This window comes from Mus caroli, unplaced genomic scaffold, assembly GCF_978045245.1.
Source record: "Mus caroli unplaced genomic scaffold, Mus_caroli_1 scaffold_1, whole genome shotgun sequence".
Classification (NCBI taxonomy): Eukaryota; Metazoa; Chordata; class Mammalia; order Rodentia; family Muridae; genus Mus; species Mus caroli.
Window position 1 is genome coordinate 135,989,005 of NW_028227256.1, and position 24,081 is coordinate 136,013,085.

General features: G+C 39.3%; 1 protein-coding gene across 1 annotated transcript in view; it reads right to left on the reverse strand.

Annotated features, from left to right (window-relative positions):
• The window catches only part of Crb1 (crumbs cell polarity complex component 1), a 204,113-nt gene that overhangs the window by 141,578 nt on the left and 38,454 nt on the right, over positions 1–24,081 (reverse strand). The window contains exons 2-4 of the mRNA XM_021170879.2: positions 21,560–22,138; positions 13,889–14,084; positions 7,123–7,262 (exon numbers count right to left, since the gene is read on the reverse strand). Coding sequence (XP_021026538.1) covers positions 7,123–7,262; positions 13,889–14,084; positions 21,560–22,138 — 915 coding nt within the window. The remainder of the gene's footprint in view (positions 1–7,122; positions 7,263–13,888; positions 14,085–21,559; positions 22,139–24,081) is intronic.

Consider the following 24,081-nt stretch of genomic DNA (forward strand, 5'->3'; position numbering starts at 1 on the left):
TATATATATATATATATAGTGGTGATTAAACAAGAGACCAGCAGTATTGAAGTGGAATCTTCTGAGAAGTATTTATTTCCTTAGAGTCAACACATTCAAGTTGTGTTCCAGAGCTGGCCAAGGTTATACTTTATGCCTGGAGCCTAATTTGGTAGCATAAGGGTCACCCAAGTGGTACTGGTTTTGAAGGCATGAAGGGGTCATGGAGAGCAGCTGAGTTCTGGCACCATGTCTCAGGGATGGTATCCTTGAAGGAAAGCCCAGGAGAGGGTATTGGTGAGAGTACTTCACAGTTGCAGCAAAGGACCCCAGCATTTTAGAGTTGTCAGTTCTTGGATAGCCACCAAGGATAGCAGCAGGTATGGAGTGGAGCCAGCAGGAGCCTAGGACATATTCTGTGTGTTTTGCAGAGGGTAGAGCCAAAGAAGTTATAGCCCTTTGAAGGAGCCCAGAAAATCATGAGCACATCCCAGATACTAAATATTGAGTGATTTGTACTGTCTTGCTTTGATATTATTGTGACTACTCACTTATTCTTACCTCTTGAAATAGGAAAGTATTTAACTTAATTTGTTTTAATTTTATAGAATGAACACCTGAGTGAATTTAGATTTTAAAAGAGACTGTAGGACTTTTTACATTTGTAAAAATGTTTCATATTGTGTTTATACTAATGTGTGATTTGGGGGATGAACAAGAAAGGCAAAGATACAGCTTAACAGTGGTTGCCATGTCCTGCTTGACCATATATAAGGGATGTTAGCTTGTTCCCCTTGAATAGAGCCAGCAGAGAGTAGGCCTCCACTAGTGTAGTTGGTTGCTGTGGATGAAAGGTTTGTTTTATAATAATGTACATATTTTCACATTCCTCCTTTGAGGAATGTCCTCTCTGTCAAGGTTAATGACACTATGATAATCACTATGATAATTAGAGACAGCAAGAGACCAGGAGGTGAAGACACTATGTCTCAGCAAAATGGAGAATGCTGTGACCTTCAGGACACCCCTTAAAGCTGTGAGAAAGAACACTGAAAACATGAGTTTGAAAATATATAACTTCCCAACTATGCAAAATATAAGGATACAATATGAATTTATAAGGAACTGCTTCGCAGATCTAAAGGAACAGAGGCAGCTGCACTATGTCATAAGGATACAAAGACAGGCAGACAAAAGGCAGACAGATTTCTGAATTCAAGGTCAACCTAGAACAGAGGGAGTTTAGGTCCAGGCCCAGACATGGTAGGAATGGTAATTTCAGGACAGGCTCCCACCCAGCTATCTTATTGTCTGTGCTTATACTTGCTCTCTCTTTCTAAGAATCAAGGGGCTGGTGTCATGGGGTGTTGATTCATGGAGTAATCAAAAAGGAACCTGGAATAAAGACTGAGTTGCTATGTAAATAAAAGACTGGACTTTTGATCTGCAAGAAACGAGTAATCCAGAGAGGTTTTAGATTTGCAAAAAATGCTGTCTGAAGCAAAGAGCTAGCTGGGGATCTCCAGAGAAAGGAGAACATAGAGAGAACAGTCTGGAAGCCATCTCAAGCAGAACACAGCCATCAGCTGGTAACACTTGATTTGACTTTGAGTTGTTTGTTTCGCTGCTCTCAAATGCCCCTTGTTTTAGAACCCTTCTCCAAGCTGAGACTGGTTCTTAGCAAGTGACATGAATGTATGTCAAGCTGACAAGAGGTCAGTTTGTGCTGACTAGTTTTATGTCAATTTGCTGCAAGCTAGATACGTCATTGAGGATGGAACAGGCAAGTAAGCAGTTTTCCACCATGGGTTCTGCCTCCAGTTTGGTGCCCTGTTAGAGATTGTCTCTTTAGTGATGAACTAGATGTGGAAATATAAACAAAATAAACCCTTTATTCCCTAAGTTGCCTTGGTCATGTTGTGTCACCACACCAATAGAAACCCCAAGATTTCCCTTAAAGGTCAGAGTAAGGTCAACGTTACCACCCAGCATGCAGAAGTAGATTAGATTATTTTAAACCTTCCTATATTTAGCTAGGTAATTTAATTACAGCTAAGAATTTAAAAATAAATGGCTTACCATTTTATAAGAAACTAAAATATCAAACACAAAAATAAATTTCCCTGTGCAATCTGCTTCCATGTCTTTACACTCATATGTCTATAAAAATATGGTTTTAGTGTGTAGGAAGGGCTTTAATATAAATGAATTGTTTCCCATGTTACCTTTCACAACTTACTGTGTTTACTCCCTGTTCACTCTAAGTTCCTATGACAGATCTAACTCATACTTCATCACTAGGAGTCCCAAAATGTGTGACTGTGTAAGCATTCATTTGCAGGTTGAAGCAAGGTATACAGTGAAATAGTGTGTGTCTTGGTAAAACCTTGAAGTTGAAGCCTGAAAGTGGAGCTTCTGTGTTTTAGGTTATACATATTTGTCATTGTAGCCAAGATTGACAGATGCCACCAAGGCAGCACCACTGTCATATCACCCAAAAGTAGATCTAAATACTTACTGGACATTTGCTATCACCAAATGTAAGTTTCTCTCGTTGTTTTAGTTATTTTCCCTAGTTACTACCAAGGTTAATAGATTTGGTTCCCAAAATGTTTTCTATCATTTTCATGTTTTATCCATTACGAGGATTGTCTTGTTTTCTTGTGCTGTGTGTAGTGTGAACCCCCAAATATAAATGAATCAGGATACTGACATTATGATGGTGGACACTGAATAGCATCAGCTACTCTGTAAGCCGGTACAACAAATGCAGGGAGTCTTTCAAGGGACACAGACCTACAGCCCAATAACATCTGGAATGTTGACTTAAGTTCACCGAGAAACTTATTGTTACGGTAAAATTCATAGCCCTAACTCACAAAACTTGGAGATCAAACCATAGCCTTTTCTTTTAGTTTAAAATAATAAAAATTGTTTCCTGTTTTCACATAGGGTAACATTCAATTCTTAATATAACCTAAGAGCTCCCTTGGATGGGTTCTTTCCACCCCAGCCCACTCTTTCCACTCTCCCCAAGAATGCTTCCTACCCACAGACTTAACAACTTCTCTCTCCCCTCCTGGGAAATTCCCTTCCAAGCCTTTTCTTGGCCAACTCTTCCTCAATTTTCAGACTTTGCCTCACGTTACTTTTCTCTCTTACTCAGATCACAACACAATAGAATGCCTTGGTTTCCTGTCAGTTTTCTCAGTCTTTTTCTTCCATTGCTCTTTTGACAACTTTTAATGATGTGTTTATTTGCGTGTATAGTTGCCTGCTTCAACAGATTGTCAGCTCCACATAAATAGGACTGTGTGTATTTTATTCAACACTTCACTACCCAGCAATACATAAATAGTTGACCTTCAATCAATGGCTGAGTGAGAATAAATAGTACTAATTAATGGTTAAAATGACAACAACTGAATTAAAACCTGCTCAGTGCATAACTAGAGAATTAACTATTAATGAGCCAGTAATGAGAAAACAATACGATTGCTCATTTTGTAACCCTAATAAACTCTTGAGTGGATCCTATTTCAAATAATAACTACGGCATAAATCTTCTTTCACCATAGTATATTTATTTTATGTAACCCATGGGGCCTTTCTCAACAATCTGAAGAAGAAACTCAAGCATTGGATAAAGGAACTAAGAAACATGTCAGATAGAGCTCTCACAGTTCTTTATGGTGAGCTCCCCAAAGAACCCTTCGTATGTCTTCAATGAGAGTGCCTGCTTTTAAAACACTTTCACTTCATACTTACATACTTATAAACTACTACTAAACAATAGTCTTCATAGTAGGTTGCTATGTATTAGGATTTGTTTGATATAGTGGACTTTCTTTAAAAAGGAAGGAAGGAAGGAAGGGAGGAAGGAAGGAAGAGAAAGAGAGAGAATGAAGGAAGAAAAAGAGAGAGAGAAAGGAAGGAAGGAAGAAAGAAAGGAAGGAAGGAAGGAAGGAAGGAAGGAAGGAAGGAAGAAAGAAAGAAAGAAAGAAAGAAAGAAAGAAAGAGAGAGAGAGAGAGAGAGAGAGAGAGAGAGAGAGAGAAAGAAAGAAAGAAAGAAAGAAAGAAAGAAAGAAAGAAAGAAAGAAAGAAAGAAAGAAAGAAAGAAAGAAAGAAAGAAAGAGGGGAAGAAAGATGGAAAGAAGGAAGAAAAGAAAGAGAGAGAGAGAGATAAATTAAGAAAGAACGACGCACAGGCTGCTTGTAATTTTCTTTTGGTTCTAAGACTCAAGACTCACACACCAGGCAGGTTAGGAAGAGATTTAGAACTATAATAAATCCTTCCCTGCTTTTCCGGCTTGTGCATTATCTCATTCAATAGGGAACATGGGGGGAGTCCTGATTTATGTGTTTGCCGGTTCTGTCCACACCATCGAGGCTCTGGAGGGAATTTTAGTTGCTGTTCTCTTTAACCAGATATAAATAGACTCCCTCAGTCAAGACCGCAGTCAATATTTTTAACAAGTTTCCCTATAAATCTCTGTACATAGAAACACCACGAGACTGGATCAGATCCTCTGGGCATGTGGATTGTTTGTTTTGTTTTGTTTTGTTTTGTTTTGTTTCATATTCAATTCCATCTGAGCATCTGTGATAAAGTTTTGAGATACTTCTCAAAAATTATTTACTTTTGAAATAAGGACTTTAGACAAATCCAGCTGTGATTCCTGCCAACATGGTTTTAGGACCGTTTTTACCATCAGAGCAATAATTTTTTTCCTACTTCTAAAGAGGTTTGTAGCACTGAATCTCATTATATACAACAGCGAACAAGGGTACAAAGGCATCCTTACTTTTCTATCTAGGGTAACACACCATCCACACACTGATCTCAGACAGATACCCGGATTTGGATTAGTGCTAAATATACCCATGTAGTGTATTTTCTGGCCACTGTTAGGTATTTTTTCATACATTTGATAAAAAAAATACCATAACAGAGAAACAAATAGTTTTGTATCCTAGAGACCATCACAATAGGGAAGGCTTGGGGGTGGGGGGGAGGCTCATTTAGAGGTGGCAGAAACCTGTAGTGGGAAGGACTAAATGTTAGAAATAATCTTCAAAGAACTACCTCTAGTGCCCCAATTCTGCCAGCTGGGCCCCACCTTTGAAATGGTTCCCTGATTTTGTGCTGTGGAGGATATTTTATATTCAAGCCATAATAGCAGCTCATCTGCTCATCCATGTCCTACCACTGATGTCTTAGTTCTGAGAAGTTACTCAGTTCTGTTTAAAAATCTCTCACTTCTTTAGTTTTATTTCACTCAACTAGCTTACACTAAGCAGTAAGAGAACTCTTTGTAAATCAACAGGTCAGGGTATGTGACTCTCCTGACCCATGTTTGCAGTGTACACAAGTGTCTCTGAGCTCTGGCTGCTGTTCTCCTCATCCTCACTTCCCCACCACCAGCCAACACAGTCAAATGATCTTCAACAGTCATCCAAAGTTCTATAGTGGGACAAGGCCCCTTCAATGTGTGCCTACAACATTTCTTCCTTTCCATTTCCCCTTCCCTCCCTCACTTCCTTCCTAAAATAAATAGCATGCTGCTTGATGCTAATCATATGGCATAGAGTGATCAATCCCATTTTACTAACTAGTTAGTGTTTGTTGAATGATCTCTATGTTCTAAGCTGAGCTAAGATTCGTACATTTCATTACTGGATTTTTTTTTCTAAAACAACTCAAGGGGGTGAACACTTTTGTCAATGCCTTTTTAATGAGTGAACTATCATACTGAAGGGTAGCTGTGTAACTTGTTCAAAGCCTTTGAGTCAGTGAGTCCATTTATGATATATGTTCAATCATATTTTCTAAATGGTAATATTTTCTTTAATATAATTTCATGATAACTCCTTAATGTACCCAACTTCTATTTTAGCATACTATACTCCTGTCAGAATTACATATGCCCTATTGACTCCCAGATACTTTTAAATGTGTCATTCACACTGAATTTATTGTGATGAGAATACAGAATGATATAGTTTTTTATTAAACCAGTATTTGATAACGTAACAATGACCAGAGGACAGCAGGTATCTTCTATTCATTTTCTGAAACAGGAAAACATAGCATACTGAAATTTGCAAACCAGGGAATTCAAAACTCCTTTTTGTACATTGATCAAAAGTATTATTCAATATTCCCTAGACAATAAACATTTCTTAACCAGAAGCTATTACTAACTGGATTGGTTCATCCCATGACTGCTTTCCAATACAGGGTTAACTCTTTTTTTTTGACAAGAATAAAAACTCAGTGGAAACAGTGTTAGATACACAGTTAGTCTATTTTATACAATATGGAGTATTCATAAGTTTTCAATTTTTCTTAGTGGATTAAAAGAGAATAGAGGGAAAATACTATAGTTGCCATTTCTATTGACAAAATCTTATTAAGAAAATTAAATTTAAAAATACATCAAATTGTTGTCCAGAATAAATAAAATATTTTCCACTTACCAATAATATTTCTCAGTAATTGGAGGGAGGGTATCAAAAAATATTTCTCAAGTACTACCATCTGCTTTATGATGGTTCTTGTAACATCTCTACTCTCTAGGTAGATGTTTATTTCTCTAGGTTTATGGGGTTTTTTATGTGCTTAACCTATATTCTTGTTGATCTTATAAGAATGCCCATTGTATTCTTTATATATTGGGGGAAGCATCTGATAACATTGTCTGGGCAGCATAATTATAAGCTTGACTAACTTCATGAATTACAAGAGCAACTCTTAAAAGGTTAACACATTGCTTCTATTTATTTCTGGTGTCTGGGAAATAGGTAGATAATGAAAACAATCCTGGCGAATGATTCTTCAGGAAAGCTATGTGGAGTTCAGGCTTCCACTGTCATGTTTCTGAACCTAGAGGGGTCCAGTCATTACTGGTGCTGTGGTTGTCTGCCTTATACAGTGTATAGTATAATATCAATACTATGTGGACAATGACGAGTGCCACTCAATGAGTAAAGCGGAAGAAAGTGTTGGCTTAGTGCCTTTAATGACAATAATTTTCACTTTGCTTTCTATGAGCAACTTGTTTCTACTGTCAGTAAAAATAAAAAACAACAACAACAACAACAAACAAAAAACAAAAACCCGATAAAGTATTTGTCACTTACCAGGCCAGCAGTGACAAATATAGCTGTCAACAGTGTCTTCACATGTTGCGTCATTGTGACAAGGCTTTGACCAACAAAGAGGAATCAAGGACTCACAGTGCATCCCTGTGAATCCACTGCCCGTGCAGTCACAGTGGTAACTGGAGAGCAAATGAAATTTTCACATCAACTCTTGGTCATCTTGAGATCAACCTTCTTTATCCTGTCTCCATTTATCCATTAACCTGACACAGATGGTGGAGCGTTCATACTTACCTCAAAAGCACCATGGAGTTATCTCTGTAGACCTACATGGTTATGTGTTTTCACATCAACACCTTAGTATTATTGACTTGAAAAGTGACATGAAAAGATTCATGTAATACTATTTGGAAACTTTTTTCGGGCATAAATAAGACTTGCAAGATTATTATGGTAATTAAATATGTATAAAGGATAGAAACACCATCTCTTGCATCATCCCTTGTATATCAGGATACTGGGTTACAATTGAATGGTATAATAAATATAAGTACTCATAATTAAGTATATTATGATTACGGTGTTATTTTTTTATTACATGAATATTTTAATCTATTTCCTTTTTTTAACCTTTTATTGACTCTTTGTGAGTTTCACATCATGCACCCCAGTCCCACTCATCGGCACATCTCACTGTTCCTTCATATCTGCCCATCCTCCTCAAAATAACACACACACACACACACACACACACACACATACACACACACACCCCAGCACCACCACCACCACCACCACCACCACCAACAACAACAACAAAACAATCAAAGCATGGAAAACATATTATGGTGGAAGTTGTAGTATGTCAGTGTGTCCCACCATATATCCCTCTAACCACACATCTTCACATGCAAATGTTCATTGCAATGAGTCATTTGTCTGGTTCCAGATCTTTGGCTTCTGTGATACCACCAATATTGAATCCTCACTGGGACTCCTCCTGGTTATCCTCTTGTTGCCATGGAGATCCTGCAGCTTTGGAATAACAGGACTGATCTTTTCATGCATCTCAACCATCCATAGATGATATAGATTTTGGGGTGGGCCAACTCAGAGCCCTGGATCTGGGCCTGGGTAGTAGCTGAGCTGGTCAAACCTCTGGCTCTACTTTATTGGTACCACCAGGGTAAGCTCTCCAGCACTGCTCTGTCTAGGCCACCCAATGCTGGCAATAAGCAGGTGGCAGGGTCAGCTCTTCTGTTTACATGCCCTTGGGACTGGCTCACCAGTATCCATGCCTCTAAGAGCCAGCTCTACTGTGCTGCCCAGTTGAGATGCAAGGTGCAATGCCCATTCTCCCAAGTTCTGCAGCCTGTGAAGAGCTGGGCTCACCCGTGCCTTGGCCATCAAGGCCACCTCCACTCTGTTGCACAGGGAAGTGCAGGGCCTGCTCTTCTGAGTGTTACAGCCAAAGAGGGGAGAGGTCTAAGTCTCCTGCTTTCATGACCACAGAACCAACTCTCTACTGCATGGTATGTAGGAATGGAGAGTGATGTCAGCTCTCCTGTTCTCATAACCCTAAGGCTGACTCAACCACACCTCAGCCACCAGGAGCAACTCTACTGTGTTGTTCAGGTAAAGTGCAGGGCCCACTAGCCAGAGTTTTCAGCTTGTGAGAGATGGGGCCAGCTCTCCAGAGACCTTCATGCAGTGAGAGGCAGGGCTAGTTGTGTGAAGTCCCTAGACATCCATGTGATTGCTGGCAGCTGTCCTAACCAGAGACATTTCCATGTTTGAGCTTCATACATTTTCATGCATGAGCCTCAGACATTATTATAGACCCCCGACTTCTGCTGCTGTGTAGCCATGGATTCAGACCTGGTTCTCAGAGGCAGCTCTGGCTGGGTCCTCATCATGGCCCCAGGTGGCGGGGCTGTCAACTGACAACAGGCTACTCCTCTCCACCCTCAAGTTTCCAGTTCCATCTGTCTTCATGATGCTCAAGCTGTTCCACTACTTTAACTCTCACCTCTGACCACCACACACTCGCACATTGTGGTTGCTCCCACTGCAGCCTGAGGTGTGTAGCTAGCAGGCCCCTGGGTAACTTCCTCCATCTGTGGTACATGATGTGTCAGCAAGCAGGGGTCTATGCCCTGCCTGTATCACTCATTGGAATGTAGGTCTTTGGGTAGCATGGCAGTATGGTGCACAGGTCTCTGTCTTTCTCTTTCCACACTGTGCTGCCTGGGCTTGATTTGATTTTTATGAATCTTAGGCATTGCTTTGGCCACCAAGGCAGAGACTAAACTAGGATGAACAAAGGCATCTGCTCTGCCCCTGACTGATGCAAGAACACCACCATCCACAAGCTGTCTCTTTTCCCATGGTGGTGGTAGTGAGAGAGGGGTCTTTCTACTTCTAATCATTCATTGACTAAATCTATCTCACAGTGTCACAAATCAACCCACTGGGGGATAATTGTTGAGTTTTTAATTTAAGGTGGCTCTAAATTGAGGTGATGCCTCTTTCTTCAAGAATTGAGGGTTGTAAAAATTAAAACTGGGCCTGCAAACTTACGTGAGGTAGAAAGGGCCTTGAGGGGATGCTTCAAGCACAGAACACTTACAATCCAGTCTCTGTGGCTGTGGATATTTACCACCAAGCACTGATAGTGGACTATTTAAGGATCTGGAAATGACAGATGTTGCAGGGACAAGGTTTTTATGTCTCAATTAGTTTTAAAAAATCTGCTCATAGCTTTTGTGTAATTAGAAATACTAAAAACTAGGACTAGAAAGAATGTTTAGCACATGAAGTTGCTTGCTGTGCAAGCCTGGGGGGGGGGTTGAGTTTAATCCCCAAACCTACACACACACAGACACAGACACACACACACACACACACACAGACACACAGACACACACACACATAGAGACACACACAGACACACAGACACAGACACACACACACACACACACGTGAATGCCCATAAACAATCATAAGGATTAAAATATTAAACTCTACTTTATGTGAGGTATTGCAGACACATGTTCTATATTAAAGGAACACATCTAAGTTCACAGAATTAAAGATTCCATTTAAAAGCTCCTTTGGCTTATTGATGGTGTCTTTTGCCTTGCAGAAGCTTTGCAGTTTCATGAGGTCCCACTTGTCAATTCTCGATCTTACAGCACAAGCCATTGCTGTTCTATTCAAGAATTTTTCCCCTGTGCCCATATCTTCAAGGCTTTTCCCCACTTTCTCCTCTATAAGTTTCAGTGTCTCTGGTTTTATGTGAAGTTCTTTGATCCACTTAGACTTGACCTTAGTACAAGGAGATAGGAATGGATCGATTCGCATTCTTCTACATGTTAACAACCAGTTGTGCCAGCACCACTTGTTGAAAATGCTGTCTTTCTTCCACTGGATGTTTTTAGCTCCCTTGTCGAAGATCAAGTGACCGTAGGTGTGTGGGTTCATATCTGGGTCTTCAATTATATTCCATTGGAACCACCAACAGATTGGGAAAGGATCTTTACCTATCCTAAATCAGATAGGGGACTAATATCCAATATATATAAGGAACTCAAGAAGGTGGACTCCAGAAAGTCAAATAACCCCATTAAAAAATGGGGCTCAGAACTGAACAAAGAATTCTCACCTGAAGAATACCAAATGGCAGAGAAGCACCTGAAAAATTGTTCAACATCCTTAATCATCAGGGAAATGCAAATCAAAACAACCCTGAGATTCCACTTCACTCCAGTCAGAATGGCTAAGATCAAAAATTCAGGTGACAGCAGATGCTGGCGAGGATGTGGAGAAAGAGGAACACTCCTCCATTGTTGGTGGGATTGCAAGCTTGTACAACCACTCTGGAAATCAGTCTGGCGGTTCCTCAGAAAATTGGACATAGTACTACCGGAGGATCCAGCAATACCTCTCCTGGGCATATATCCAGAAGATGTCCCAACCGGTAAGAAGGACACATGCTCCACTATGTTCATAGCAGCCCTATTTATAATAGCCAGAAGCTGGAAAGAACCCAGATGTCCCTCAACAGAGGAATGGATACAGAAATTATGGTACATCTACACAATGGAGTACTACTCAGCTATTAAAAAGAATGAATTTATGAAATTCCTAGCCAAATGGATGGACCTGGAGGGCATCATCTTGAGTGAGGTAACACAATCACAAAGGAACTCACACAATATGTATTCACTGATAAGTGGATATTAGCCCAAAACTTAGGATATCCAAGATATAAGATACAATTTGCTAAACGCATGAAACTCAAGAAGAATGAAGACCAAAATGTGGACACTGTGCCCCTTCTTAGAATTGGGAACAAAACACCCATGGCAGGAGTTACAGAGACAAAGCTTGGAGCTGTGATGAAAGGATGGACCATCTAGAGACTGCCGTATCCAGGGATCCATCCCATAAGCAGCTTCTAAACGCTGACACCATTGCATACACTAGCAAGATTTTGCTGAAAGGACCCAAAGATAGCTGTCTCTTGTGAGACTATGCAGGGGCCTAGCAAACACAGGAGTGGATGCTCACAGTCAGCTATTGGATGTATCACAGGGCTCCCAATCGAGAAGCTAGAGAAAGTACCCAAGGAGCTAAAGGGATCTGCAACCCTATAGTTGGAACAACATTATGAACTAACCAGTACCCCGGAGCTCTTGTCTCTAGCTGCATATGTATCGAAAGATGGCCTATTCGGCCATCACTGGAAAGAGAGGCCCATTGGACTTGCAAACTTTATATGCCCCAATATAGGGGAATGCCAGGGCCAAAAGAATGGGAATGGGTGGGTAGGGAAGTGGGGGGCGCTATGGGGGACTTTTGGGATAGCATTGGAAATGTAATTGAGGAAAATATGTAATAAAAAATATTAAAAATTAAAAAAAAATGAAAAAATAAAAGCTCCTTTGGTATACAAGCATCCATTTGCTCACATGAATTATAGGAAAGATGTTAATTTTTAATTGTGTAAAAATAATCTCAATCTTCTCCCAAGTTAGTTATTAGGAGATATAACAATAATATTAAGAAATAAGTCATTTCACCTTTAAGAGTAGAGAATGAAAGGCACTCCCTCTTGGGTGGGTTGGTGGGGAGGGGTGTGAGGAGGGGGAGGGGATAGGGGGTTTTTGGAGGGAAAACCAGGAAAGGCGATAACATTTTAAATGTAAATTAAAAAGAAAGAAAGAGAGAGAGAGAGAGAGAGAGAGAGAGAGAGAGAGAGAGAGAGAGAGAGAGAGAGAGAGGAAGGAAGGAAGGAAGGAAGGAAGGAAGGAAGGAAGGAAGGAAGGAAGGAAGGAAGGAAGGAAGGAAGGAAGGAAGGGCACAAGTTTCCAGTCTGTTTGCCTTCCCACAAGAACCCAAACCCCTGTGTTATCTGCTGTGATGCTCTATAGAGAGAACAGTATGCACTGCAGAGGGTTTTCATTTCCTTGGAAGTTTCAGCCATTCCAACCCTTCTGTCTCTAAGTGTCCAGTTAGCTGTCCCCATGAGTGTAGACTCCCAGCACAGGCATATTATTTGAGTGCTAGGAAAAGTCAGATCAAATTATGGGCTGTGATTTAAAATGGCATTTCATATTTTTAAGAAAGAAATGTGCAACTTTATTACTCTATTTAAAAATATTATTATCTTATTAAGTAGCTTATGGATATATCTGAAGCACACATGCCTTTCGTTGCACTCTTTGAGTTTCAGTAATTTTGAAATTAGATTTGAAGTTATGAGTTTCTTTGTGTGTGTGTGGGTGGGGGAAGGAGGTTGTGTACACATGCACTATTGGGAATTGAACTCATGGCCTTGCACACACTAAGCATGTACTCTACCACTGAACTTAATCCTCAGCCACATATCTGATTTATTAAATAGAGGAAAAGTCATTTTGTTTCTACTTTTGGAAAACATTAATGATGTGAATTCTTGGAAACCTCTGTTTACTACACATTCATTATTACAATTGAGGAACTGTATATATTACAGCTTTAGAACAATAATTCTCAGCATGCTTCACACTGAGCAAGTATCAAAGGAAGGAATTTTAAGTTCAATGCTATGAAACATTTTTCTGCACTCCATAATGCAATATTCACAGTCTAAGCAAATATGACAATGTTCTTTACAGGGATATATTATTTGATGTGAACTTGGCTCTCACTATATAAATTCATTATATTTATCACATAAAGATAAATACTACAATGCAGAGCTGCCCTTTTCCCCTGAAACCAATGAGAGACTCTGATTTGGATCAGCATTGAGTTATACTTGGTGGTATTATGCCTTGTCAAATATATTCACCCAATTCTCCAAATAGTTAAAAAGCCAAGATATGTCGATTTAATACTATTGCCCTTAGAGGAGTATTTATCGACAAATTCGAAGGATTTATTTTTCCATTTGATTGGTTTGCTTACTTTCATAAATATAAACATTATGTTCACAATTTAAACAATTGATAGCATTGCTTTTGCAACTTCTGTATCAGGATGTTTATTACAGGGTTATTACATGGGTTTTGGATGTTGGTACTTTTCTATGATATATACAGTTCTCAACCATTACAAGAATGCATTGGAAAACCTTCACTCAGGACAGATGTCAACCAAAAAATATTCTTAAGTAAACTCAGAATGCTGTAACTTTTCATTACTTAAAGCAAAATCCAATTCACGACTCAAATGAAGGCTAGGAGAGCTTGAAGTTCACGACAGTTGTACAGTAGACCTTGGTCTCTGTAAGCCTATCAGTCATCTACACAACACATACCTGTTTCTTCCATCTACACATAGACCTCCATGGAGACATGGCTGACTTTCACATTCATTAACGCTGAGTTCACAGTGGTCTCCAAGGAATCCAGGTGCACAGTCACAGGAGTAACCCCCTGGAGCGTCCTGACACGTGGCACCATGGAGACAAGGCTGGGATCTGCATTCATCAATTTCCAACTCACAGTTCACGCCTTTGAGAAAAGCCAACACAGAAAGCCAGAAAAGTTTTAGCAAAGTGAAAATATTTTAGCTGTTTGGCAATATTTTATTTACTAAAGCACTTGTCAAATGTTATGTTTCCCAAAATAATTCTCCTCCTCTACTCTAATTGCTATTCACTCGGTGTGCTTGTGGGAAGGCGCACAGAGTGGGGCAGCTGCTGCTTGTGAGGATCGCTGCCTACAACAGCTTGTGACTTTGCTGTCTGTGGAAACAAATAAGTTATTTTTAGGACAAAATTATTGTTAACTGTACTTTTGTTGGAAGACTAAATGCACTGGTCAATGTGGGTTTTTTTCTTCGTTATTTTATTCCTTCATAACAGTTTAGTTAGGCTGCATACAGAATAGTGGTAAAAGCTTAGACAGGCTGGTTTGGTGTCTTAGCAAAACCAGCTACTAGCCCTGTGTTCTGGTCGGTTGGTAAAGACACTTTAAAGGCCCAGAAATGGGCTGCCTGTGCTCATACATCCTTTATTACTGTGATTCTAACCCAAGATAATAAACCATGTATTAAAACATTGACAGATTCCAAAGTGGTTCAGCAATAGTACTAAGTGTGACTTTGTTCTCTTTTCTTGATCTAAGTTGCAGTAGAAGTGTTCCAACAGCATATGCTATTTATAACTGTCACTGGATTCTATAAATATCAAAATTAAAATGTCATCCCCTCCCCTTTAAGAAGGAGAACATTCTATCAGTAAAACTTGAAACTTGTCCAATATCATTAGGCCCTACCCTCATTGACTATTATTTCCTTCATGACCTTCAGCATTCGCCATCATGTCTCCTTACCCAACCTGTCTCCTCAAAACCACTTAATGTGTGATCTCTAAAAATACAAACATGATTATGTTAATATTTGCTGAAACATTTTAAGTAGCTTCTCCCAATCTCTCTAGAATAAAACAAATTATCTTTAGAATTCAGTAGGACCTTCTAAAAGATTGAAGCTAACACTGTCTGCTGTGTGTGCTTGCAACTATATGGCCTGTCTCTCACCCCACATGGATATGCCCTTGACTAATGCCTTATCCCTTATCCATCACTCTCCACTTTCAAAGAGTGGGGTTGAGCAGAACAGGATTCTGGAAATTACACTTAAATTCTCCTATAATCCTCTGATGCTGTCCCTCCATTCCTCAACATAACCTGTAATATCAGTGTATTTATCATATTTCTTATTTGTTCCTCTTTCGATGTCTTTGATGTCAGTGCTTGCTATTTTCTGTGGCATTGAGCATATTTTCTTGAACAAAGTACATGATCAATTAACTTTGAATGAATGATTGTTGTAACTTTGTGTTACTCTATTCCTTCCCCCTGAACAATGAGCTGGTAAGCCTGGGAAATGTTTCTCAGTGTGACAGTAATGCAGGGTCTACTGTCCCACAGAAACAGTGAAGTCAATTTATGGCTTCAAGAGATATTTGCAACAAATCATGTTTTCTCAAGGACTATCCTAAACTTCTGGTACACATTTGCAGATATTTGTCCCTTATTATGTAGCTTTTGACAGTTGGAGTTCTGTGTTAACATTCTGTGCCGCTAGATAATAGACATCATGTGCTATCAGTATGGAGCAGGTCTCACACCAGATGCTGTCCCCATCACCCACTGCAACAGGCAGAGAGCACAGGACACAGGCAGGGCAGCCATGACAATACACTCTGAATACCTTGTCCATTATCTACATAGCCCATGCTTTACAAATAATTGTGCTCCAAGTTTATGATCCTAAATTTCAGATTCCAGGTAATAAAAGTGATTATTCCCAATGCACTATGTTTCTTTCGAATAAGAATCTTGCTAGTTAGAGGCTCCTTCTGTAAATCCATTATACAGTTATTAACGCACGTCTGTAATGTGTATGTATCTGTGCATAGAAGAGAGGCAGCGCTCAGCTCTGTTGTTGCTATGAACAGTTTGTTCCACTAACCAGAATTCAAAGAAAGTTTACTTGGCTTTCTTCTTCTTTTTAGTTACAGCTCCTTTATCTCCTTCACTTGTGTTGTCCTATCTAAGACTTCAAGTTTCAAAGCCAAGTGTGGTTGAGTAGAACAAGATTCTGGAAATTACACTTAATCTCCTATAATCCTCTGATGGTGTCCCTCCACCCTCTCAACATACCCTGTAATATCAATGTATCCATCATATACGTATCACGTGTCCCACTTCACTTTGTCCCAGCTAAGACTTAAAGTACTGTGTTGAATGAGACAGGGATGTGGGCATCAGGGAGTTATCAAAAGATGAAATACAAATGGCTAAGAGAAAGTTTAAACACATTTAACATCTTCGGCTGTCGTGGAAATTAAAACTAAAATTAATTTGAGATGTCACTTAAACACACTCAGAGTAGCTAAGATAAAAGAAGTGATAACAAGTGGGTGTGAGGAAAGGGTGCACTTTTTCACTAGCAGTGGGTGTGCAAACTGGTGCAGATTTCTCAGAAGTTAGTATGTAAATTCTCCAAAAAGATAGATCTACTTTATGATTCTGCTATATCACTCTCATGCATACACTCAGTGAACTCCACATCCTACTACAGAGATATCTGCTCATCCATGTCCATTGCTGTCATGATCACAGTAGCCAGGGAATGGAAACAGCTTAGATTCCTACCAACTGATGAATGAATGATGCAAAAAAGTGTAGCATAGTACATAGTGCAATAACATTCAGCTATTAAGAAAAATGGAATCATACAACGTATGGGTAAATGAAAAGAGATGGAAATGATCATTCTGAGTTAGGTAACCCAGACACAGAACAACAAATATTTCACGTTTTCCTTCATTTATTGATATTACATTTGGATATTCAAATTATCATATTTCATTTGGGCTATTCCTAGAGGTCATGAAATTACTTAACAGTCATAGGGAGCAAGCTGTCAAAGGGAGATAGAACACAGAATAAAGGGTTAAATGAGAATAACGGAACAGGAATGGGAATGATAGGGCAGGGTAGAGGAGGAAATACGGGAGGGATATATAACACTAAAGCTTTTTTGCAAATGTGATGTGGAAACCTACTGCAGAAAATGTTTTTGCACATCATGGTGGCAGAAGCTTGAAGTGGCTAGTGACATTACCCATGCAGTCAGGAAGCAGAGAGTGATGATGTAATTGAGTTCACTTAGCTTTGTCCTTTTAACGACACCCAGGACCCAAACCCAGAAAATGGTACCATACACTTTTATAATGGATCGTCCAACCTCAATACCCTAATCAGTAAATTCCCTCATAAGCATGGCCTGAGGTTAATCTAACCCAAATAAAAACGTGTATATTAGGTGATTCCAGATTCTGTCGAGTTGACAATGTACCAGCAACACCAGCATCTTGTGGGAACTTGTGGCAGGTGCACATTCTAGAGCCTTGTCTCAGATCACTGGAATCAAAGGTTGAATTTCTATGACCAGCTCTTCAGCTAAAGTACTAAAGTTTGAGAGTCATAGGTACACATTGTAAGTTCATTAAGTTGGAACTATCTCTGGAAATTACATGTTTTTCTTAAAGGTATCAAAGTTTCTCTGAATAAAATAAGTGTGAAAATATTCTTCGAAAAATGGTGACCCTTCTTCCTAATCAGTAGCACGATGGCCTTTTCCTCTTATGCCCATGATATCTCTTCTAGGTGAGGTCCTAACCTCTGACCTTAGCCTTTTAAACTATGAACTAAATTCAGTGAGGCCCTAACCTCTGACCTTAGCCTTTTAAACTATGAACTAAATTCAGTTTTTTAAAACATGATAGTTTGTATATTTTTTATTTCTAAAATAAAAACATAACTTATGCTTAAAAGATGTTTAATGTGTGTCTTACATATGAAAATTAAATATGTGTTTTCTTACTTCAAATTAATTTATATACTGAAGATCTATTTTAATTTATTCATTTGTCCATCCTTTCATAATTTATTTTTGTGTTTATGGTTGTGGCATATGTAAGTGGTTTTTATATACCTGTATCTATAATGTGTAGGTGTATTAACGCCAGAAATCAACACGGAGTACTTTCCTGAAGGCCTCTTTATATTTTTTGAGACAGGGTCTCTAACTACATCTAAAAATTACCAATTGGCTATCTATGCCCACCAATGAGGTATAAGGAGATTAGGACTAAAGACAAGAACTATGAACTACACAGACTTATAACTGGGTTGCTACGAATCCAAACTCAGGTCTTCATGCTTGCTCTGATAGGCACTTTATCAACTGAGCTATCTCCCCTGCCCTTCAAAGATTTATTTTAAAATGAAGGAACTGAATATTTTCCTATAGATGCCTTTCGCTGGAAATTCCAACACATTTTAATTAGATTTTTCTTATCCATTTGGCCTTTTCTTGCCATACTACAAGCCAGTTTTCTAATATTGCAAGCATCTTAACGGAAAAGGTATACACTATTAATCTGGTTAATTTTAAGGAAGATCTCAATTACATAAGTATCTAGTGCATAAACTTGAACTAAAAAGAGACAAATGCTCCAAGTTATTGTCCCTTTCACTATGAAAGCTTTCAAAGACTTACTTTGAACTTCAGTTGTCGCTGTTGCGTACGCAGACTCTCACCTGGAGATTCGCTGGCATGGGTTGAGCTCGTTTTTTTGCAATGAATGAGTCTCAGCTCATGAAGTACAACAGGGTGCACAGAGGATTCATGTAGTGTGAACCCTCTCCACATGCAGTGACTCTCTCTCTTTCTAAATTTATTTCCATTTCTTGCTTTTGCTACTCAGAAGCACACGGGCCTTTTTTCTACCCTGTAAACCCAGTGCTTTCTGATCACTCTAAATTCAGATGTGGCATGGAGCAGCTGTAACACTTTCCAAGATTTGTTAGATGGTCTAGAGTCAGGGACCTCAAGAGCATCCATGCTCATTGTCAGGCTCTTCCTTTCCCTCATCATCTCTGGCTTTCCCCTTGATTTTACCCATCTTCACTGGGACTGTGAGTAATTGGCATGGACTGCTATAAGCTCTGATATTGTAGGGATATCTATGAAGTAAATCAACCACAAAGGTCTCTAAATTAAGTTCTTATGAGTTTAATTTCTGGCTCCCATCCTTGGACATTTTTTAAATTACCAATTAAATTTGACCCTCTGAAGGAAGGGTCTGAAATTTCTGTTTCACATATTTCTGGGTAATTTGTACTCAGGGATGAGAACCAAGATAGGCTACTAGAACACAGGCTGTTGTATTTCTGCAGGTGATTGATGAAGGAGCCTTTGACCCTATCCTGGGAGCTGAGCAAGCCTAGCCCAATAATGGCAGTCCTGATTCTTGTGGCCTTATGTTTATTTCATGTAAACTCTATTTTGTAATTACACTTTAAATATGGCTTATAGAAAGTCAAGGTATGAGACTTTGCCTGGTTGCTTAGCCTTATGGGAGCAACATCATGTTATGAGTGGACTTATGGTTGCATTTCAGTGTTTTACCCGGAAAAGAACATTGGCTCTTTTGAGCCTAGAGCAGACACCTTGTAACCCACAGTAATAATACATTAATTGTGAAGAGAAGTGCATTGTTGTTTAACATCTCAGTATTTTGAATACACCCTTGACATAGGTTATTTCTACATTTTGTCTGTAGAAAAGATTTCAATTAATGTTCAGCCCTAAATAGGAAGTTTATTTCATTCATTTTAAATACTCAGGGAGCATGCTGGAGGGTTAGAAAGCAAGTAGTTTCTGGAAGATAAGGAGAAGGGATGCAAAATGTCACCTTCTGGTGACAGAACCATTGCAATTTTGGACTCACAATTGTTGGGAAAGCTTTTACCATGTCAGCAGCCAGGCAGGGACTAGGGTGGCCTTATGCCTCACTGCCGAGCTATTTGCTCCCAATACAGCAAGAGTGGGGGTCATTTTCTTCATTTGTGTGCCCAGTAATGACCCCACCAGATGCCAATGAATAGTTCAGCTCCAATGTACCCTGACATAGCCTTAGTTACACTAAATTGGCCACAAACCAAACAAAAAGTCATGAATCCTGAAAGGGGCATGGTAGGGAGAAGGAAGGAATGATAGGGATGGGAGAGAAACAAAAATGGCTGGTTGGAGAGGGTAGTCAGAATGCTTTTGTATGAAACCATTAAAATTGTATTAATTCTGGAAAATGTAGACAATACCATTGGCACATAAGCTATCAATGTGACTGTCGTACCATTATCTTCTCTTTCTAAGAGACGAAATAGGTACTGGCTTTTGCTGCTGTTTATCTGTTAGAGCACATGTCAGTATTAGAACCCACCGATTTGTAGCCTGCCTTCTTCCTAATAGACTACATGATATATTGGGGGCAAATAATGGAAGACCTAATTCAGATTTGAAGAAATACAAAGGACTGAAAACCAGAACTGTCTGGTCCTGAAAGTGGCTCCTTGAAGTCCATGGACCAAATCCAAAGGTATTTGTCACCTTATCCATCAAGACACGTATTTACTGTCTTTTTTTCTGGATATGAGAACACTTAAAATTCTTTTTATGGTTGATTCAAGTATTCACTATTATCAAGTTCCCATGCAACAACACCATAAAACTTATTTCTCTTCCCATCTCACCTTGTACTCATTTCCCAGCATCTCCTCCTTCCTTATCCATGCTCCACCCTTTGCCAGTCCATGGAAGCCACCATTGTATACCCTATTTGTCGTGTAAGCTATTTTGGATTCCACTTATGAGATTGGCTCTTCATGCCTGGCTTAATTCACTTAATATAATGTCTTCTAGACTCATCCATGATGCTGCAAGTGCAAAATACAGGTGCCCAAGAGATACACGAAATGTTTATCAACATTTCTGATCACCAGAGAAATGCAAACTGTGATCTTATAACTGTGATATTGGTGGTGTTCAAAATTATGAATAATAGTAGGTGCCGGGGAAGTTTTGGGGGAAATGGAACTTATTTTATGGATATATTTTGGGAAACACTATGGAAGATCCTCAGAAAACCCTGGCAATTGATTTACCATGTGATCTAGTGGCACTACTACTGAATATATAGCTACAAAAAATAGGTATTTTAAAAATACCTATTGCCTTCCATCATTCACTAAAGCACTATTCATAATACCATACCTTGGGATATGGTAGCAGCCAGCATCCATCAAGTGATAGGTTTTATTTAAATATGGCATCTGTACACAAAGGGTACTATTTAATGTTTGTTAAAACCCAAGTCTAAGCTTGCAGTTATGTAGACCTCCTAATGAAGTAGCAGTACTGATGGTACATACCTGCTCACAGATTCAGCGAATTCCGTAGAGTCCCAGAGATTTTAGCTAAAGCTTGCTCTCTAGTTACTAGTATGTTCTAGAACTTGGCTATTTTTATAAGTGACTAGACATATATTATATTGAAAGTGAAAAGAAGAGTACATATATATTTTTAAATATGAAACAAATGTACAGGGTGCAGATGTAATTGCACTTACCAGAAAACTCTTGAGGACAGACACAAGTGTATCTTCCTATCTCATTGAGGCACACAGCCTCATTCTTGCAGGGATCAGAAATACATTCATCCACTTCCAAGTCACAATGCCTGCCTTGGTATCCAGGCACACAGAAGCAGGAGTAGCCATTGATTCCATCCTGGCACATAGCCCCATTGTGGCAAGGGCTAGAAGCACACTCATTGTGATCCCTCTCACAGAACCTTCCAGCATATCCAGGAGGGCAGACACAGACAGGGTGCTCAGGGTCTTTACGGCAGGTGCCTCCATGTTGGCAGAGGTTCCCTCCACAGGAATTGGTGGCAGTTTCACAGTTCAGCCCGCTGTACCCAGGAGGACACTGACACAGGAAGCTCCCTTCCCCTGGGATTTTCACACAAGTGGCAATTCCTTGGCAGGGACTGGAGAAGCAAGGGTCTTTCAGATCTTCACAGTCTTTGTCCAAATTATTGGCTGTGTCTAAGCAACAATTGTTGTCTTGTGGAAAATGCTTGCACGTAGAATTGTTTTGGCAAGAACCTGAGAGACACCTGGTATTGTTTTTATTGCAAAATGAATCTAAAACAAAATAGAAAATATCAAGATTAAATTTGCAAATAGGTTGAGGATAAAATTTTAGAAAAATTCAAATGTACTCATTAGTGAAACACATTATGGAATATGCTGAAATACTGATTTTTAATTCTTCACTTATCCAGAAGTTTTTTATACTTATGATTAATAAACTAAGATAGGAGCTAAGGCGATGCCTAATCCAGTAAAATGCCTGCCTTGCAAGCAAGAGCATCCGAGTCTAGTGTCCAGAGCACATAGCTAAAAGGTCAGGTTGGGTAGCAGACACTTAAAATTCCAGCACTGGGCAGCTGGATTCTTGGAAGTGACTCACGGGCCAGTCATCCTAGCCTAATGGTGAGTATGAGGATGAAGAGAAAACTGTCTCAACAAAGGATGAAGGATAGATATGTCAGGAAGGACATTGGAAGTTGTCTTTGCCCACATCCACACTTGCTGCACACAGGCACATAAATAAATACACAGTGCAAAAACACACACACACACACAAACACACACACACACACACACACACAGACATGTGCGCGCAGCAAAACTAACTACAGCAGGATTCTTCCACATCTTCCTTTCCTCTGTCCTAAGTGCAGTCAGATAATGAGAATGCTGTCAATCTGCCCGGCTACTGAGAATTCTGACACCCATCTTCTCTTGTGTAAAACTTTAGGAAATACTAAGAGGTCATTTACAAAGCCATCTGTGGAAAAGTTGCCTAACTGAAACGCCTATTGAAATGAACCCTATTTCTTGATTTATGATTGAGTGTTTTTTCAACATCTCTAGTTTATGCTCCAAAAAGCAAAGCGCGCATGCACACACACACACACACACACACACACACACACACACACACACAATCAATAAAGCCCTAGTCATCCAGTGGGTTCCACTGTGCTGACCATCCAAGGACTTCACACACAGCATTTCTCAAATAGTTATGGTCATCTCACAGGTTAAAACAGACAAGGTCCCACTGTGGATATATTGAAGTCAAAGGCTTCAAACTTTATTTTCCTGAAACTGTTCTAGGGATCTATCTTTGAAAATATAATTGGAATAATGGTCCCAAGAGAGCAATAATTCTAAGGCTTTCTCTAAATCAATTGGATATATTTCTATTTTATACTCTGAAGCATTGCATTCTGGAGGCTATTAGAACATCTTAGAACTCCCAAGAAGACTGTGTGTGAGGATGCCTGTAACTCCAGTTCTCAGTAGATGGAGGCAGGTCTTGATTTAAAACCAGCCTGTAGTATGTAGTAAGATTCTGTCATACACACACAGACACACACAGATACACAACACACACACACATTCAAGAGGAACTCAGTTATAAATCAGAATTATATGCCTAGCTGTATTACTTATTCAATTTAAACAGAGGAAAACATCTGTGTGCTTACTTTTTTCCTCCATTTTTAAGAAGATTTTAGGGGACCATGAATGAAAATGGCAATGAAATCAAGAAAGAAGACATTTATGCTAGGAAGCTTGTCAGTAATCTAACAAGGTAACGACAAGCAGATTTTACTAAAAGAGAAATCCCAGAACCCCAGATGTGCCACCAGTATCAACATTAAGCAGAGCGAAAAGTGTAGCCTCAAGAGGGATATGTCAGAGAAGAAAAATGTGGAGTTCTGTGTAGGGGGACAGCAGAGAAACACACCAACTCTAAAACCCAAAGCAACTTTTACTGCTGTTAATTTTGGAGAACACTAAAAGCTGCACAAGAAAGAAAATGAAGTCAGGGTAGGTCGGTAAGTGAAATCAATACACAAAAGAGAAAATAAAGCTCTCATGTAGGAGAATAATCCTTTACTATAAAATAATATAAACTGTAACAGATATTAGGAGTAATAGAGGTGTGTGTGTGTGTGTGTGTGTGTGTGTGTAACCTGCTAAATAATTAACTCCATTTTTGCCACAGTAGG